Source organism: Pieris napi, chromosome 21, assembly GCF_905475465.1.
Source record: "Pieris napi chromosome 21, ilPieNapi1.2, whole genome shotgun sequence".
NCBI classification, from domain to species: domain Eukaryota; kingdom Metazoa; phylum Arthropoda; class Insecta; order Lepidoptera; family Pieridae; genus Pieris; species Pieris napi.
In genome coordinates, this window is record NC_062254.1 from 3,128,135 (window position 1) to 3,148,624 (window position 20,490).

The window sequence follows — 20,490 nt, forward strand, 5'->3', positions numbered from 1 at the left end:
TGTCTATTAGATACAACCGCTAAATCTCATTAGGTATATGGAGTTTATTCTCTCATTAATTCTGGTATTAAGTAATATTATAAATTAAATAGATTTAATCCTCCCATATATATGATAGTTATTATTTTTAAAAAGTTAAAATAAATAAATCAGTCAACAACCTCTTTAGGTCTGGGCCTCAGATTTCTGAATCTGTTTCATGATCATTTATCTAATAGGCAAGTAGGTGATCAACCTCCAGTGCCTGACACGCCGTCGACTTTTTGTGTCTAAGACATGTCGGTTTCCTCACGATGTTTTCCTTCACCGTTCGAGCAAATGTTAAATGCGCACATAGACTTCTGTCTATGTGCGCATGTACTGGCTGTGTACCAATCGACTTTCTAGTCGATTGGTACACAGCCTATCGAACCTACGACCTCAGGTATGAGAGTCGCACGCTGAAGCCACTAGACCAACACTGCTCTAAATAAAAGCATATGTTTAAATTATATTAAATTAAAAAATATATATAGTAGGATTTTACAGACTTATCACGTGACTCACAATCGATTTAAAATCTGGTTTATTATAATTTATCAGAATATTGAAAAACTTAATTTAATATGATGACCAGTAAATGCAACGTTGATTTTATAATGCGATTAGCATAACAATAACTAGGTCATGATTATTAGATAAAATGTGTTAGATCACTCTGTTTACAAAAGGCCTCGTCAGCATTGTAAATTGAGATATTTTAGCGTTATAACGCGCCGCCATTGTCCGCGGTTGACATTGTTTCCGGAACGCATAAAATAGATGACTTCATAAAAGCCCAACGAGCCAGCTTAAAGTCAATTAAAGCGGCAGTTGGTTTATGATCAGAAGGTGTTATTTCCGTGGCATTCATGATTCATTGGGTAGGGTAATGGTGTCTGATGCGTTGGTTAACTGTCGCATTAATGAGGATATCCAACAATATTGTTTAGTTTGAAGCAGACAAATCTAATATAAAATTATCGTGTCACAATGATCGTTCCCATACTCCTCCGAAACGACCGATTCTTATGAAATTTTTTATGCATATTCAGTTAGTCTGAGAATCGGACAACATCTATATTTCATCTCCCTAAATGTTAAGGGTGGTCCCACCCCAAATTTTTTATTTTTTAAACAAAACTTTTTATTTTTTTATGCAAGCAAACGAAAATACATACATTATTACCCTTAATTGTCACTCCATTACGACCAACCTCTATTTTTTATTATAGTAGATAGTTATTTTTATTGAACTAAAAAAAAATTGTACGTGTACTTATGTACGCGCGTAAGAAGTTATACTTCTTTGGCTTACTTTATTTATTTTAAATATTAAATAATTCATAATAAATATGTAGCGTTAATAATTTAACAATATTTAATATTTAGTATATTTTTCAATTATTAATTAATGTTAATAATAATTACTATTTATTATTTTATTATATTATTAATTCAATTTAATAACTAGGTATGTTTCATAACCTTTTAACTAAGTAACAATAGGTCTTTGTGAAAAAGCATTGCTAAATTTATTTGAAAAAATAATTAAAACTCCTTTATTTCTTTAAAAGGTACTACAAATGTCATTATGGTCATTCAAAATTCTTGGCATAGCTGGTAACGTCACGCATATTCTATTTATTTTTACTTGTAGATTGTCTTATTCTCATCTCGCTCGCGCACGCTCGGCACCCATACTGACAATTTTGTGTGACGGTGCGCGCGCATCGAAAATTTCACTCTCATAAATTTTTCATAACGCGCCTAAAGAAGTATAACTTCAAAAATGTTTCCTAGAAATAATATACATGGCAAAACAACGTTTGCCGGGTCAGCTAGTATTAGTATAAAACAGAAACATCTTACCGTGCGCGAACAGTTGTAACGATGACACCAGGAGGTTGTTCTTCAGCTACAGAAGCTACATAAAGCGCCTGCTCAAAGTATGGAGATTGATTTCTCAATTCTCTTTTCACTCTTCTAGCTATGTCCGTATCGTTTAACTCCTGATGATGATACACGATCTTGAGTCTATGATCCGAATCAACTATGTTCGTTTGATCACAATTGAATGTGAATAGAATGGACACTTTCCACATCGGTTCTAGTATACACACATCATCAATGGCAACCAAGTCACCTTGACTACTCTCTATTACAAATCTGGGGTCACTAACATCTAGAAATTGCACTTTACACATTTTTTGAACCGTCCGAGGCAAGAATGCCGTCAATGAGTTCACGAACTGCGATTTCTTTAAGCATATGCCCTGCCACCTATCTGTTGTTGGTATCGAGAAGCTTGCATATGTCTCCGTTATCCACTGCTTAGCCTCCGCAATTTTAACATCGATGGCCATGTCGAAAGGTACTAATAGAGAACGTTTCTTCCTACTTCTATTTCTAGCGACATAATCTTCGAACATCGCACTTGACCATGGATACGCAGTAGATAGAACACTAAATTGACTAGATCTCATTTCATCTTCCTCTAATAACCGCCAGTCTATACTCTCTTGATATATAACATTTCTCTTATCTCTAAAGTGATCATCTTCATACTGCATAGCAGAATCGCTTTGATCGTAGACGCGATCGAAGTCGATGTCGTACAAATCAGCATGACGTCTGCTGCAATCTTCGCCTATAACTAGAATTCTTATAGGTAAGCTGTAGTAGTCTATGTCTCTAATCCGTTCGGATGTAGAGTCCACGTAGAACGTGAAAAGGTTGGGGTAAAGGACGCCATCACATCGTAGCCGTTTACGCAACGTGACCAGGCCGTTGGTTCTATTGACTCGGAGGATATGATGGACGAAGTTAGCAGTGCGGTGGACGTCGATGGAGTATGCTCGTTCAGAACCGAGTTTGTAGACCGCCGCATCTAGTACTGTGTAGCCGGGCGGTGCTGTGTCTGGGACCAGAATGAGGTAGGCGCCCGCCACTGACAGCAGGCACGCGGCCAGCACAGCGTGCGCCCACCACGCCATGTTGGGGCTTGTTCACCTGCAACACCTGCGCCTCGTTCGCCGGTATGTTTGTTGGTCCATCTGTAACCAAATACATTCATTAAATCTATATATCGACGCCTCCTACGCATAAAGTCGGAACACATTTTTTGAGTAAAATTGTTTTTTTGTGCCATTAGAACACTATTAAACAGCAGTACACAATCCTGAAAACCAAATTTTAATATCTTCTATAAATAATGAGTTTTTGAATTGATAATAGTCGTAACATTTGAACGCTCCCGCGCAAATCGTCGCGCTTATAGTTCCGACGATGCGCTCCGATCTATTGGACCTCAGCCGGCCAAACAGAGCGCAGTACCGACGTCGTATGACACGAACTAGCATGCACAAAGTCTCTCCAATTTAAATGTTGAAAATAATATTGTTGTGTTGTTTTTGTTTACTTTTGTTCGTTAGGACGTGTGCAATTATAAATTAGTGAAATGAGCAACCTACGTTCGTCTCAGATTTTGAAATTAGTGTTAGATAAACCCAATCCAAACAGCGAAGTAATGACGGCCGACGAAAATTTTGGAAATGGTAAGTTTTACTCTATTTTCTTACATTATTATATAATTCACTTGTTTATATGTGAGATACCATCATACGAATAAATTATATTAATAAGTGTTAGTGTTTAATAGACCTCGACAAAAAAATGTAGTCCCGGTGCATAACGTCGGAAGGTCTATGTTACGACTATATACGTCGGATTCAGTCGCTAGCAGTGGTCAGTTAAGACTTTATACTACGCAAAAAATTTATTCTAGGAGTCGTAACTTACACTTACGACCATACGCGTGGTTGTAGTATAAAGATAAATAAACGTATAAAGACGGATCACAGACATAAGACTTTATGCTTTGTTATATAATGAAGATACGATTATCTGCTATTCAATTGTAGCTAAAATATCACTAAAATTGAACTTTTAATTCTATTTATAACTGCTTATGTATTTTTCTCTAGGTTTTTAACTAATTGGACTTCAATATTTTCAGAATAACCGGTGCCACTTGAAGCTGAAGACCAGTGGAATCTGTACAAGTATTATTAAGTATTCACGAGGTAACGTCTAATACGGAAGCAAAATCGTCACTGTCGTCTGCTATGCCAAATGAAAAAACTATAAGATGTATGGATTCAGAGCTATGTGCTGAAGAGTTTTGTGCTGATATAATAGAACCTTCTTTAACACCAATGCCCTCCCCGAATAACGATTTTTTCGAGTACAGTGTGGCCACTTCAACTCCGTTATTTAGAAACTCATCTATTTGTGATGATAATAATTATGGTTCAACTAGTAGTGTTAGTAGAGGCAATACACCACAGCTTAGTAACGCTTCGAGTCAGGATTCTTCTGTATGTTCGTCAAATGAAAGTACACCGTCAGGCAGAGTTGGAAGAAAGCGTCACCGTCGCCGTGATGAGGGGAAAGACGTAAAAAGAAAATGTTTAAAAAATTTAGGGAAAGCCTATTTAAGAAGAAATGGAGTTCAAAGAGATGGAAAGATTTTGAAACAACCATGTCCGACTACTTGCTTTTACAAAATTTAATGCACAAGAACGGGAGCGTATATTTTGTTATTTTTGGAAAATTGGAGATCACTGTCGGCAATGGGATTACATCGTCAATCATACCGAAGTAGGCGACACTAAGTATCCTTCTACTTCTAGACGTAAGAAATCCATTAAGTATTGCTTGCCTCTTATTGAACCAAACTCTGACTTACCTATTAGAGTGTTTGTCTGCAAAACGATGTTCCTAAACACACTTTCTGTAGGGGAGAGAACTGTTCAAACAGCATTGGCAAAATGGAGTTCAGGTGGTGGATCTGTTTCTCCTGATCGGCGTGGTGGTACCAGAACTGTTATTATTGACGACGAAATGAAACAGAGTGTTTTAAGGCATGTCAAAACGTTCCAGCCTATTGAATCTCATTATGTGCGTAAGGACACTACTAAAATTTACTTAGAGAGTGACCTAACATTTACAAAAAAGTTTTCATTATACAATGAGTAGTGTACAAAATAGTTACGGCGTGTTTTGATTTCCAAAAAATTGTAAACTGTCCCCATGGCAATGTCGGTTTATTTTATTATAAAAGAAAATTGTCAATTTATAATTTTACTGTATTTGATCTAGCTAGTCAAGAAGGTCCGAGATTAATGGCAAACATGGAGCGTGTGAAGTAGCAAGTTGCTTGTCTAAATTTATTGAAACTAAAGTTAGTCAAGGTGCCAAAGATTTCAGGTTTTGGTCCGATAACTGTGCCGGCCAAAATAGATACCGTATTGTGTTTGCATGTTATACCTATGTAGCAAAAAAGTATTGTATAACGATAGTTCATAGGTTTTTAGAGCGCGGACACACACAAAATGAAGCCGACTCAGTTCATGCTTTGATTGAGAGAAATGCAAAAAATAAACTTATATATACTCCTGCACAGTGGTTTTCACGGAAAATAACATTATGAGTTTAATAACAAAAAAAAAATATTCATCAAGAAGGAAAAATAATAATTTATTACATACAGAAATTTTAGGTCCATGTTACTCTGATCATTTACCTATTACATTAGCAAAGTTTAATGATTTATTAAGTCTTTGTCAAGGACGTATAATACCTCAAGAGTACCATAGTTTTTATCAACAGTTGTCACACAGCGGCAATGTTGCAGAACAGAACAGTAGTGATTCCTCTGAATAACCTAATTGACGGTTATCACTGCTATTCTATCATAAATCTAAAGTTCTATTATGTATAAGATGATTCAATATCTAATTTAAAGTAATTTTCATTTTATTTTGAAGATTTAAATATTTTTTGTTTCCTTTAACTTGATTTATCAGTCTTATTTTTAATTTTTATTTGTAGTAATTTTTTATTTCATTAATCTATCTGTGCTCCAAAGACTCACTGGCCAGTTTTAATTTTATTAGTGAAGCTATTTTTTTTTTTATTAAACGTTTATTATACTGTTCATGGTAATGAGAGAAGACTGCATTATGTTCCTATACTTATAGATATTTTAATAAAGCTAGTTTTAGCCTACACTTTTTGTTGTTTTTATTCATGAAGTACCACCACCACATACCTTTTCGAGATACCTATATGGCAGTTTACACGTAGCATAATGTCGTAATTCAAACATACGACTTAATTCGCGTTGTTTATAACAACCTGATTAAAAGCATAAAGTCGTAACAATAAGATACGACGTTTCTCTAGTGAGTATAAGGTCGTATGTAACTAAAATTAGTAATTTTGCATAAATATAATTTTTTATAGCATCCAGCTTTGAGAGCAATGTTTTGTAACTAATAATTAATCGCATAGTGCAAAAATATCGATTAAAAATGTTTAACAAATTAAGTTTATCATTAACGTACACAAAAATTGCTCTCCTGAAAAAATGCTTTTTTTGCCTTACGACTTTATGCGTAGGAGGCGTCGATATATAAAAATGAAACCCGTTTTCCGTTGTCACGACATAACATGAAAACGGCTTGACCGATTTGTCAATTTTTTTATAATTCTCCTTGAAGTACGAGGATGGGTCTTACGGAGAGAAAAACTAAAAAAATTGAGTGAAAAAGTCTAAAAACAACACTTTTCTATATTCCCATACAAAATATTCGTAATAATATTTAAAGGCAATTTGAACTTTAATACCATATCATAAAGTTCAAGTGTTAGTGGAGGGGTCCCGGGAAGGTAAATTTTTATTTTTTGACATAATGTATTTGTTTTATTATCAACTTTGTTTTTTTTATCTTACTAGCAAGACCGGTGTCCCGAATAGCAGAATAAGTATTTAAAAAAAAATGAATCGACTGTTAGGCAGTACGATGTTCGCCAGGCCAGCTAGTATTATATATAAATATAGTGATAAGTTTACTAGAATAGAACATACGCACAATGTTAATACTCGGAACAAACGCATGCTGCAATTTCCCCGTACTAGACTATCTAAATTTAGTAACTCTTTTTTGGGAAAAGGGATACTCTTCTTTAATAAAATCCCAGAGGCTCTTTTATCTCTGCCTTTTAATAAATTTAAGAAATGTATTAAAGAAAAGCTGTTTCAAAAGGCTTACTATTATCTAGATGATGAAAGGGCTTGGGACTAGTGCTAGACAGGCTACTTCTAAGTAATTTGCGATATTTGTTTTAAATAAGTGTTGTTTGATGATTTGCTTTTTTAAAAGAGTACCGAGAGTTTTTGGCGCCGGCTTTTTCTCTCAGCCTAGACCCTCTGTCTTCTTTGCCGATGAGTAGGGATGCCTCCAGTTTCAATTTTAATGACGTGGAATAAGTGATACCTGTATCTTATGTTTCATAATAAACATATTTTATATTATTTTTATTTTTATCATACATTCTTGATTATACTAGCACATAACACTTCGTATATTAATAGGAATTTTTGAATTAAAGACAAACAAAAATGAGTTTGAGATTAAACATAATTTTATGAGTTTAATATAAAATACAAATATAAACACCGACAGAGATATTTACATTTCATCCCAAATCTTAGATTAATTACGGTTTATTACGAGCTTAAATCCTTATAAGCTGCAAAATAAGCAGTAATAACAATTTCAACGTGTAATTTCGTCTTAGCGGTGAATTGTAGGATTAGCAAACCTAGCAAAACATGGCACTTTGTTCGTTTGATATAACGTTTGAATAATTCGGGAACGCGAAAATCGAGTTTAGCGATAAATAACTGTGATTAATCAGTTAAGCGGCGTTAATTACCACATGAACGTTTAACAGTTTGTGGATAGTTTTTGGACGCAATTCTACCTGATTTTATACCATTATATAATAGTAAAAAAAAATTGTTACACCTAATGCGTTCTTTTATCCCAATTAACACTTGGTACCATGAAGGGAAACATCGTGAAGAAACCTTCATGTATTAAAAAAGAGGAGATCTACTTATAAGAAAAATTTAGGCTTAATATTACTCGTAATATTAATGATGTGTCTATTAAATTATTTGAGGTGTTTTTCATGTATTAGACGTGACTTTTAAATACATGATACAACAGGATGAACGAATTAGAGGAATCACTAGACTATAACTACTTTCATTCATCTGATACTACAGAACCGCTATTATAACAATAACACATACTACATCGATTTACTTATGACAGAAAAAAATTAATCACAGTGTGATTATATACCTACTCTGTGTAAGTTAATATAATAGAGTCTGGCTAACGAAAAAGCGCGGCAAACTTTAAAAAAATTAGTATGGTATCCCTAAAAGTTTGATATATTTTGTGGATTAAACTTACTTGATACTTGATTTTATTTTAATATTTTTTACATACATAGTAACTGTATTTCTCTGAAATTAAATACTATACGTATTTAGTCTTTTACTATTAATGCTTAAAATGACTAGCATTGCATGGAAAACTAAAACTATATTTAATACTAGTGGACCCGACAGGCGTTGTCCTGCATGATATTTCAAGCAATTAGTAAAGCAAAGTATGAAAATACCGACTGCAGCGCCCTCTGGCGGGCTGATTTGTGAATCTAAACCATTTCCAGATCCCCTTGAACACACACAAAAAATTTCATAAAAATCGGTCCAGTCGTTTGAGAGAAGTTCAGTGACATACACACTCACAGAAGAATTATATATATAAAGATAAAACACAACTTTATTCGGAATAATCAAATCCTGCGAAAGAAACGAAACATTCTATCAAATTAAACAAAGTTTAGGCTAACTACCTGTTAACTATTCGGAAAAAATATATAATAGCAATAAAAAATGAGTTATTGCATGAAGTATCAAGACAATAAATCATACTAACCTAAGAAATTCAATGACATTCTGTATTGCCATCCGAAAGTTTTCCAATAATTCAATTATCTTCTTTCATTAGCCAGACTATAGGATTAAGATAAAGTTATAAGAGAGTTTAAATTAAGGCGAACAAAATCGTGCAATATAAGTTTTTTTTCTATAGATAATAAACAATAGAGTACTTCAAAATCAGACAAGTTGCAGAAATCAGCTAGTATGCTACGTCTTAATTGCCGTTCTCACATAGCGAATAAAATCGTGCAATATAAGTTTTTTTTTCTATAGATAATAAAATAGAGTACTTCAAAATCAGACAAGTTGCAGAAATCAACTAGTATGCTACGTCTTAATTGCCGTTCTCACAGAGCGAATAAAATCGTGCAATATAAGTTTTTTTTTCTATAGATAATAAACAATAGAGTACTTCAAAATCAGACAAGTTGCAGAAATCAGCTAGTATGCTACGTCTTAATTGCCGTTCTCACATAGCGAATAAAATCGTGCAATATAAGTTTTTTTTCTATAGATAATAAACAATAGAGTACTTAAAAATCAGACAAGTTGCAGAAATCAACTAGTATGCTACGTCTTAATTGCCGTTCTCACATAGCGAATAAAATCGTGCAATATAAGTTTTTTTTTCTATAGATAATAAACCATAGAGTACTTCAAAATCAGACAAGTTGCAGAAATCAACTAGTATGCTACGTCTTAATTGCCGTTCTCACATAGCGAATAAAATCGTGCAATATAAGTTTTTTTTTCTATAGATAATAAACCATAGAGTACTTCAAAATCAGACAAGTTGCAGAAATCAGCTAGTATGCTATGTCTTAATTGCCGTTCTCACATAGCGAATACTTCAGCGCAAAGCAGATTGAAGTGCATCGTTAACGGATGAAAAGTTCCTTTGTTGAAATAAAAACATCAGAATGATCTATTTCAATTGTAAAACCTAAAAATAGGGTTCGGAATTGAGTTGGAAATAAAACCAACTATCTAACTGAAGAGTTCGCCTCGGAAACTATTGTAGGGTAGCCATAATATTAAGAATTTTTGGATAATTAAATATTATTTTACAACCGTTACGAACAGTATACCACAACCTACTTTTTATAATTAGCAAATATATATGGTATCTTTGGTGGAATCGGTTTCCGCACTTAGACTCTCACTAGGTCCGTTGTGCGTAAAGTCCTGGCTAACTAAGCCTGCATAGCTCCTTCCAGAAGCACAGAAGTCTCCTGGGCACTTCATAGGCTACCTGATGGCGCAAATTCTTACAGGGCACGGAGCCTACATAGGTTTAAAATTAGGACAAGCCCAACATGTGCCTGCAGTAATGAAGATCAAACAGTTGAACATGTGCTTCTACAATGCACTAGACCGTAACGGCCTACAGGACATGTTAATAAAGCACAGACCGTGCCTGGAACGGTTCTGCGAAATAATTATTAAATATATAAAGGCGGCAAACATTACTGAAAGACCGGGTCTCGCGAGGAATTCCGCCCTGGCTCGCACATAATAATTGTAAATAAAAATAGTACCGATGTAGCCGGGGCGTATTTCGCGAGACGCGTAACCCACCATTAGTGAACTAGTTTATTGTAATTAATATAATGTTTTTTTTGTAAAAATTTTATAGATCGAAAAAGTTAATATTGATAATTTAATAAAACTTCCTAGTTTTACTGAAATCGTTAATTTCTTGGGTGTTGCTAAATGTGTGTCTGCAAATAACTATTTATTTTTACTATCACGCCTTTTTTCTGAAGGGGTAGGCAGAAACCACGTTACTTACAAATATTTTATCATTGTATATCTATATATATAAGGTTGGTTAATTAAAGGCTTAAAAAATAGTCGAGAATGATAGAGGAGGCTGGGGCACCCGTTCTAATACATTTAAAATTTATCATTCATTCCCAGCCCAAAAAACATAGCTCATAGTTTTAAAAAACTCCCAAAGGCCATTACGAAATTGGCATTTTCATATCCACCCTAACGCTAATGGCGCTATCTATTAAACGTGTCAGGAATTGCCGATTCGATTGCCATCCAAGCCGTTCCAGTCATTTGACATTTATTTATACGACGTCAATATAGAAACGATATCCTAAATGATCACTGTTACTACAGACAGAAAAAGAGATAAATATTAATCCACCTAATCACACATTTGTTGAATCTTTTCCTCACGAGATGGCGCTGATTCATATTGTTGAAATTGCTTTTGGTGGAATTTATATGCGTTTTCCAAACTAATGCTTTTATGTTTGTCATCTATTCTGTACAATTGTATTTACTAACCACAAGTTTACAATTCATACAAACTTTAAATATCAAGTGTAAAAATAAGATTGAGTGTTGAATAAGCTAAAGAATTATATGATTCCGATTTTATATGTCCATCAGTATGATTATCTGTGGTTTTGGCTTAACCGCAATCTTAATTTATAATCCAAGAATATTATTTTTTTATCTCTGGCGTGTTTATATTATCTTTACTTAACCGTAAACATCTGAATACTATTTAACATAGGTTACGAACTTAATATTTGGTTACTAGACTAACAATATTTCCAAAGTACAAAAATAAAATGAACATATTTGTGTATTACATTGAACTTCTTGACACCACGTGCCTATAGTCGTATTTTTAATTAGACGAAGCCAACTGACAGTAGCTAATGTCACTTTGTAAAATAATGTTGCCATATTTAAAGTAATAGTGATGCGTTCAGATCTTGTTCAATCAGATGAATGAACAATGAGTGTGAATAGTCAATCATTTCAAACAATAAAAGAATATTATTTCTATTTCAAAATTGTATAAAAGTGCTCTGATATAAGTTAGGTACTAGTACTATGTAACTACAATCAGTTATTTGACGTCTTATTGCAAAGCGCGGCGCGGCGACTAGTGCCATCACCGATCATTAATTCAGGGGTTTTTACTTTGTCACAACACTATTTTTATTTAATTAAAAACTGACAACACCGTAAACGTCAGTTGATATCGTCTAATTAAAAATTCGACTATAGTGTAAGATCAAGTGTTACTGCACGTTAGTCTTAAGTGCTAAACAGTGGTAAAAATAGAACACAAGAACAGACTGTCTTCCCCTTAATAGAGACTGTAAGTATTGACACTTTCTTATGTTAAATATCCTTATTAGTAAATTCGGTTCGGGAATCATTGCCTTGTATAATATGTATAATATTTTGTAATTGTCGTAAATATAACAGGTTAATATATATATATATTATTAGTAAACACAAAATATTAGAACGTGTAGGTACTTTGGACTTTTAAAATCTACTGAGGTTAGGTTAGTAACAAGTCCGTTCCGCACGAAGTCTCGAAATAAAAGTGAGTCAACGCCGGTGTTGCCACGCTTTATATAGGTTTCTGCTACAAGATGGCGTTAGTCCGCTAACAATATAATATATTTAATAATTTTTCTATAATATAAAAATTACCTTTCAATTTGGACGCACTGTGTTTTACTTGTCTCTCTTCATCTGTAATAATAGAAACGTTATATTAGTATTGTTGAACTTTTTAACAGAATCGAACTTACATCAATAAATTCCAATGAAAAACCTTAATGATAGGAAATCGTAAAGTCTATTCTATTCTCTATGTTATATCAATAAAAAATTACAAAACGTTTTACCTACATCACAGTATTACGAAAATCGGTAAAAAAAATTCTTCGGGTAACATTATTCAAGCGCAAGTAAGTCTCCTAATCTACTTGAACTGGACAATTTTTCCTAGAAGAAAATCGAATGAAGATTCGAGGCACGCACGCCATTTTACAATGCGGACTTCACAAATGCGTATGCGGTCACATTTGTAAGATTTGACGTGAACCCTTGATGAATAGGGGTCTGAGAGCCCGTCAGACTGAACGCTCGTTTATCTAATGCAGTACGTGTTACATTTATTCTCATCTGTCTTTAAGCTGGATATTCGCTATCAACAATTCACCTCACAGATTACGTTAACAAAGTTGTAAATATTTGCATATGTATTTATACATTTACAGCTAAACTTTATTTGATATAACGTAACAATTATACAATAACTAAACTAAAGCATTAACATTAAGTAAGTATTGTTAGTATATATGTAACTCTTTAAATAAAATATACTATGTTACCGCTTATAGTACAGGACCCTGATTCATTCTGCAGATACCTAAAAATATATTCGCTTTACATGTAATACATTTTTGTACTTAATTAATTTGCTGATATAAATTGCAACTATATGTTTTTAATAAATTTTATGTAATTTTAAAGGATTTGATGTAATTAATTCTTTGCATACATTGCTAGTTATCGAGTGGGATCTTAGGGTGAGATCTATAGTGCGCACTTGGACTTTGCTCAGACTTTACTTACGAAAAACACTAAGGTTAAACTATGATTTAGTATATTTATAGACATTTTAACGGTGAGATTAAGCTAAGCTCAAGCTAAGACAGAAATTGATGTTTCATTTCATGCAATACCTTCTTTATTATCCTTTAAAAAAGTAAAGAATGCTTGTAGTTAAGTCTGAGCAAAGTCTAAGTGCGCACTATAGATCTCACCCTTAGACCCGTATTCTAGAACTTTAATCAAACTAAAATCTAGTTTCGAGAGATATCAATTAATTTATTTATATGAAGTTTCGCACATTGACAGCAATTACGATGAAAGTGAGTTGTGACACGAATTAGAATATGGACCTTAGTCCATTAGGGTAGTATATGTAAGTTCGCGTTTGTTAGAAACAAAACAAAATTTTCGTTTTAAAACGTTTGTCATTTTATATTCCGTTGAAAGTAGGATTATGTTTTGGTCCACAGCGACATGAATATTAAAACAAAATCATAAAATTTACAATAAATAATGATTATACCATATTTGAATCAGCTTTAACAAGACGTAATAAATTTAACGACACTTTAAACTCAACATTATAATCTGAAGTTAAATCCGACAGCTTGTTGATTATGATTTAAAAAGCCCACAACTTATAGTATTACCATAAATTAAACTAGTTTTATAGGACTTTAATGTCTATATTACCTGACTTATTTACAACGACAATTAAAAAAAATATTAAACCTGGCAATGATTTCTATATTAAATTTTAAAGATAAGTTATACTATACGCTAAACCAGCTTAATCGATAAAACTTTAAAGACCTTTTTTTTTAAATAAATTTCTCTTACTGAGACATCATGGAACATTACTTTATTACGTAAGACTAAATAATAATTACAATAAAACCGGATTTAATTATAAGGATATTTAACATAAGAAAGTTTCCAATAACATTTCTTAGAGTCTCTACTAAAGGCAAGACACTTTGTTCTTATGTTCTATTTTTTCACTTAACACAGTTAAGCACTAACACTAATTCAGATGGTTTTATCCATTTCATTTTGCTCACTAAGACCCGTGATGTCAAGAAGTTGAACATAATATTCAAATACATATGTTCATTTTATTAAAGAGTCTGTTAGGTTTGTACTTTTGAAATATTATTAGTCTTCTAACCAAATATTAAATTCGTTGTGTCATTTTCCAAATATCATTCCTTTCACCTATACGAAATACTATTAAGATGTCTACGCTTAAGTTAAGATAATACGTCATAACACGAGTTATGTAACCTTACATTAGTTAAGTTACATATACATATATATATATATGTATTATAGTTAATAATTAAAAGCGTAAACAAAATGTAAGGAACCATCGCAGACATGAAGCCAATATGAGCCCTTTAGTTTTTGCCACTCTCATAAATTGTAAATGTAACATTCTCGTTTCCGGTAATGTCCAATAACATAAGTGACACTTAGATTTACGAACTCTTCAATAAGGGTCTGTTTCACAATGTACGGATAAGTTCTACATAAGTTCCAAATTAGCTATTTATTACTTACTAGCTGAACTGGCTAACTTCGTTCCGCCCTACAACCTTATAATATCGTTGTTATTTTCATTTAACTTATTTTAGGATTACATTAATGTTAAGTATTACATTAATACAACTTTTTTCTAAATACAGAAATGTTTTATTGCTTGCCATTGCAAAAGAAGAATGGCAGTTTTATACATTAGGCATCTTCTCTCTAGCGTCTTTCTGATATCCAACATCTTTTGATCAGGATCAAAGCATGGTTATGCATCTCCTCATTCACGTCAAGATCGGAATTTCTTGAACTGACACGAATTCGACGTAAAATAATGCGTAGTTTTGTCAACAGATGGCACCATATGGTTTTTGCATTCGTAAAATTAATTAATTTATTTATTGTTATTCGATTACTTATCCGATATTTTATTGCTTATTCTGCTATTCGGGACGGAAACAAATCCAACAAATCAAAAACCATGGCAATCGGTCCAGCCGTTCTCGAGTTATAAGTGTTGTAACAAACACGACTTTCTTTTATATATATAGATTGGTAGGATAAACACTATTGTTGCGTTTCACGACTGTCAGATAGCGCTATTCGTCACATAAAGTCCATCATAAGTTATGAGTCCGATGAATGTCAAATAGCACAATTTATCTTCCAAATAATTTATGTGTTGCATAGCTATTTGGTACTTTATCCATACATTGTGAAACAGACCCTAAGTCAAGTATTAAGTTAAGTTATTCGCTAATCTAGCGTCGCAACCCCACTACCCCGAATGTTATCTTAGTTTTTAGCTCATGTTTTAAACAATTAAAACCAGTTGTTACCCAGCTTCAAACAAAGTGTTTCATTTGTCATATATCTGAACATGTCCATACAACAGCCGCCACCGAACTTAATTCACGGAAGAGGTAAAAAAAAATTGATTATGAATGAAGACTGCGGTTAAGCCAAACCACAGATAATCAGTCTGATGGATATTTAAAAAGCTCGGTTAGTTTGTTTTGTCTATGATACGTGTTCTCAAAAGAGGTTTTGTTTTTATCTATGGTTAGATAATTCACCGTGAAGATTGACGTGTAAAAAATAAAGTAGTTTTTTTCTGGATATCTCTTTTATTTACATTTTAGGTAATATCTCTTTTTTATCTGATTGCGCATTTCCTTCCTATAAAACCTATGGCCATACCATAGGTTTTATTTCTTGTTTCAATACACAGGAAATAAAAAAAATAGAAAGTTATGAGATTTTTATATTTTTAATATTCTAAAAACTATATTTTAACCTAACTATTGCAAACGGATGGCATTCGTAAGTTTTCTACTTTAATGACGTCATCGACATTTAAACATTTTCGGGAAAGCATCAATTTATATTTCATTGCAACCAAATTAAAATAGGCCATAGTTTAAACAAAGGTAACTAACTAATAACTTTTGAACAAAGGCTGGTGTTTTACAGTATTAAATAATAAATACTAAAGCAATTTACTAAGTTTCTACGGCGGCACATTTAGCATTCCCATTGCGGGTTAGTCAGCAATCATAGGACAGCGACCTCTACCGATCAATACATCAATACTATTTAACTTTTTAAAACTGTATGTGTTTACTTATTACCCCGCTAAAGACACATTTGTTATCACTTAATAGTTAGGGCGGGCTTCACAAATAATTATTCTTCGCAGTCAAAAAGCTTTGTGAATGGATATAAATGTAAGGTAACTTATTTTTAAAATCTGTGAATGTTAGTTGTGTAGTGAAATGTTAATTGAAGATTTATGAATATGTTTAATGTTTTTATTAAGTTTTACTATCAAAATACGTTACAAAAAAAGTGCAGTTTTACTAATACTTTTATGTTCATAAGTTCTTTATCTCAATAAAAAAAAACGTATATTATGGAATATAAGATACAGGTATCACTTATTCCACGTCATTAAATTTGAATAGGTAGACATCCCTACTCATCGGCAAAGAAGACCGAGGGTTTAGACCGAGAGAAAAAGCCGACGTAAAAAACTCTCGGTACTCTTTTAAAATAGCAAATCATCAAACAACACTTATTTTAAAACAAATATCGCAAATTAGGTAGCATGTCTAGCACTAGTCCCAGGCCCTTTTAACTAGATAATCGTTAACTTTATAGTAAGCCTTTTTACAGAGCTTTTCTTTAATACATTTCTTAAATTTATTAAAAGGCAGAGATAAAAGAGCACGTCATTGAGTTAGTGCGTATGAGCTCTAGGCTATGTTCAAAAATATCATGTCCACAGACAGTAAATTATGTGCCCCACCGTTTGAGACTATAGATACACAATAAATGTAAAAATATGACAAACATAAAGTGCACTGACATTACAAACACTGCATTTTAATGTGTTTGTTCTAAGTGTTAGGTAAGCGAAAGGAAATAGTTCTTAACACCTGTATCGGAGTGTACGTTGACAAATTACAAGCTTCAAACATTGTATTGACATAATAAAGTTAACAATTTTATAGGTACTTAACAGTACTTTGTTCTCAACAGCCGGTCGCTATGAAACAAGTTGCTTATTTAAGTATGCGAGGATTTTATGTAATTTTCATGAATATAAGTTAGTAAAAACAGAACTCGCGTCATAATTGACTAGTGTTATTAGAGTGTATTTAAATGGTCTTTTATCAAATTTCTTAAGTGGTGTGTATGTGTTATCAACACATGTCTTATACTTTTTTAATTAAGTTTATGTTTTATTTTAATTGGTAATATTTTGTTTTGTTCAGTGTGTATAGCTGTCACTCTAAGATAGTATGGGGCCCCTGAAATTCAGTGTTACAGCAACTTAAAGAGTTGGCAACTTTTAATTTAAGTGATTGTGTTTGTATTTCCTTTTTTTATACACGTGTGTTTTAATCAAATAAATTACTGTATTATTTTCATTTTTTTTTTGAAGTGACACTTCTTTGGGCGCATGAGGGTAAATTATTACCCTGATACGGAACGTCACGAAGGTCGTTCGGCATTTTTGTCGAAAGGGAGAGAGCGATTGAGAGTGAGTGAGAAGGGTGAATTATTTACCTTATAGAAATTCTATTTTTAAAATTTCGTAAAGAGAATTTATGAAATATTATGAAGGATTATTTTGGAATAAAATTTTTCTTCACCCTGCAAAGAGCATTAGCGCGCATTAACACAGCTCTAAGTAGCAAAATATATTTAGTCACAATACAGATTCCAAATTAGATTCACTATACAAGGGCCTAAAATAGAAAAATTTCGCTGTTTTCGAGGCTTTGTAGGCTCCTAGAATGAATGTCACAGGTGTAAACTGTAAACGGCAGTACAAAAAAGCAAGTGTAATAACCGAGAGAGCTTCGTTATTTCGTAGACGGCACACGTCTGAATGGGCCTTCGTGTCGGATATCTAGCCAAAGAGCTGGGGTGGATGGGAAACTTGTTTTAAATACGCCGATTTAGTACTGGAGCTAAATCGGAGGATCAAGGGGTGCGGTTCGAATGAGTGTAACATGAAAAGTAGGGCTTAAAACTCAACAGTATACTGTGGATTATATACGCAATTCAACGCGTAAAAATTTCAAATATATTATCTGTGTTAACTGCAATATAAATGATGATTACATACTAGGTACTTACAAAACCATATATTATTATATTACCTATGTGTTATGTGACACACAGTTATATCTTTTAAATAAAACACTGTTTTGACCGGATTGAAGTTATGTATTATTATAAATTTACAACTATTTAACATAATTTTAAATTTATCCGACGTTTCGCGTGCTTTACAGCGTGGTCACGGTGACTGAATACAAAAGCACGCTATAAAGCACGCGAAACGTCGGATAAATTTAAAATTATGTTAAATAGTTGTAAATTTATAATAATACATAACTTCAATCCGGTCAAAACAGTGTTTTATTTAAATGAATAAAAGTTATGTCAATCAAAGACAATACAGTTATATCTGCGTAATATTATATCGCCTGTACTATTTATAGACCAAATTGAGGAGACAGCAGGTGGTACATGGCAGAGTGGCACAGTGCAGACAAAAATGGCGGGATTTGGAATGAGATATATATAATGGAAATATAAATCTATTGAAATGTATGATGTCTGAAATAAAAGGCTTTGATTATTTGATTATTATTATTATGTACTATTTAACCAAATTGATTTTTTATACTAAATAATCGTTTTTTAGTTTCCAAATAACAAATAATAGTTATAGTACTATATATTTACTATAATATGAATTTAATCAGTTATATCGAATTCAATTTTCATTTGAAATATCCTTTCCTGTTTCTGGCTCTGTTGTATGCTCTCAAGTACAGGTATCTATATAAATTATGCTTATTCAGCTCCTGGGCAAAGTATTACCTCCTTAATTAAGAGGGACGTTAAGTGGTCTGGATCTCACAATGGGCCATCCCCGCCTGCGCAGGGGCGCTTATTGTTCCCGGATCGTTTTTCGTAAACTCATGTGGAAATTGTGAAAACTTCAGATCATTAAACGGGGATTTGAGGATTCATTTGAAGGATTTCGGTAATTAATTGCGCGAATTTGAATGGAATTTATCTTTTAATGTCGTATTTATTTATGTAAAGAGTGGTTAAAGTAAATAACGTTTTGGAAAGAGAATATATATATATATATATATATATGTCGGAGCAATGTCGCTGGTATCAGCTGCCGTTTTCGTTATTTAATAACTTCAAAGTCAAATTAGTTCAACTCAGTTAAGATCTACTATTTAACAGACTATATTTTGATAGTCTGTAGTAATGTAATAGTCTTTATTACCTATGTTGAAGCAATGGTGTTAGTGTCAGCTGCCATTGACACTGTCATTTAATAACGTCAAAGTCAAATTAGTGCAAAACCGTTAATACGAAAGGTTTATTTCGAAACGACTATTGGTCAATAACTATAATGACTCCATAGTCTATATATTATTATTAAAGTTATTAAATAATGAAAATGGCAGTTGATACCAGCGCCATTGCTCCCACATATATATTTAGTCTATGTAACTTTCAAATAAGTTTAATAATTAATATGCTATATTTATTAGATATCTATAACATGTAATTAGCAACAATATTAATAAAATTAAACTTATAAACATAAACTAATAATAATAAAATAATATACATTGAAATAAATAACGAAACTTAACATAAACTAAAATATATCATTAAAAGGAGTCCCTTTAGGCAAGGTAAAATAATTTTTTACTTTCAAATTAATGTAAAAGAAAAAAATTTAACAAAATAATTCCTTTTTAATTGAGATCCTTAGAGAATTAAAACCATATTGTATGAAAATTTACTTTATTAAAAAGCGTGAAACTTGTAAAATATGGCAAATATGTCTACGTCATAGTCCATTAGTGAACACGGAACTTCACTTCATCTCCTTTTTATGTTAGAAAAGTTGAAAATACTCTTATAGAAAGCAAATCGCCGTATCAAACTAGTTAATCAATAAATTTGTACGGTAATTATAAGGTTTTTAATAAAATTAATAATTTTAGATAGAGATAGTAACAACGTAGTTCGGGCTTAGTTGCTATGTTAAGGCCGATTTACATTATATTAGTGTTTAGGAGAGTGCTTTAGTACAACTTGAAAGGCAAGTTCTTTAGCGTAGCGTTTACTAAAGCAAG

At 32.6% G+C, this 20,490-nt stretch overlaps 1 protein-coding gene across 11 annotated transcripts in view; it reads right to left on the bottom strand.

Annotated features, from left to right (window-relative positions):
• Nucleotides 1-20,490, bottom strand: part of LOC125060323 (protocadherin-like wing polarity protein stan) — a 189,922-nt gene that overhangs the window by 54,592 nt on the left and 114,840 nt on the right. For all 11 annotated transcript variants that reach the window (XR_007118830.1, XR_007118829.1, XR_007118828.1 and 8 more), the window contains 2 exons: nucleotides 12,362-12,403; nucleotides 1,891-3,074 (listed from right to left, as the gene is read on the bottom strand). Coding sequence is in view for 8 of the 11 variants with exons in the window: in XM_047665188.1 (XP_047521144.1) it covers nucleotides 1,891-3,014 (1,124 nt within the window). In the remaining 3 variants the exon portion in view is untranslated. The remainder of the gene's footprint in view (nucleotides 1-1,890; nucleotides 3,075-12,361; nucleotides 12,404-20,490) is intronic.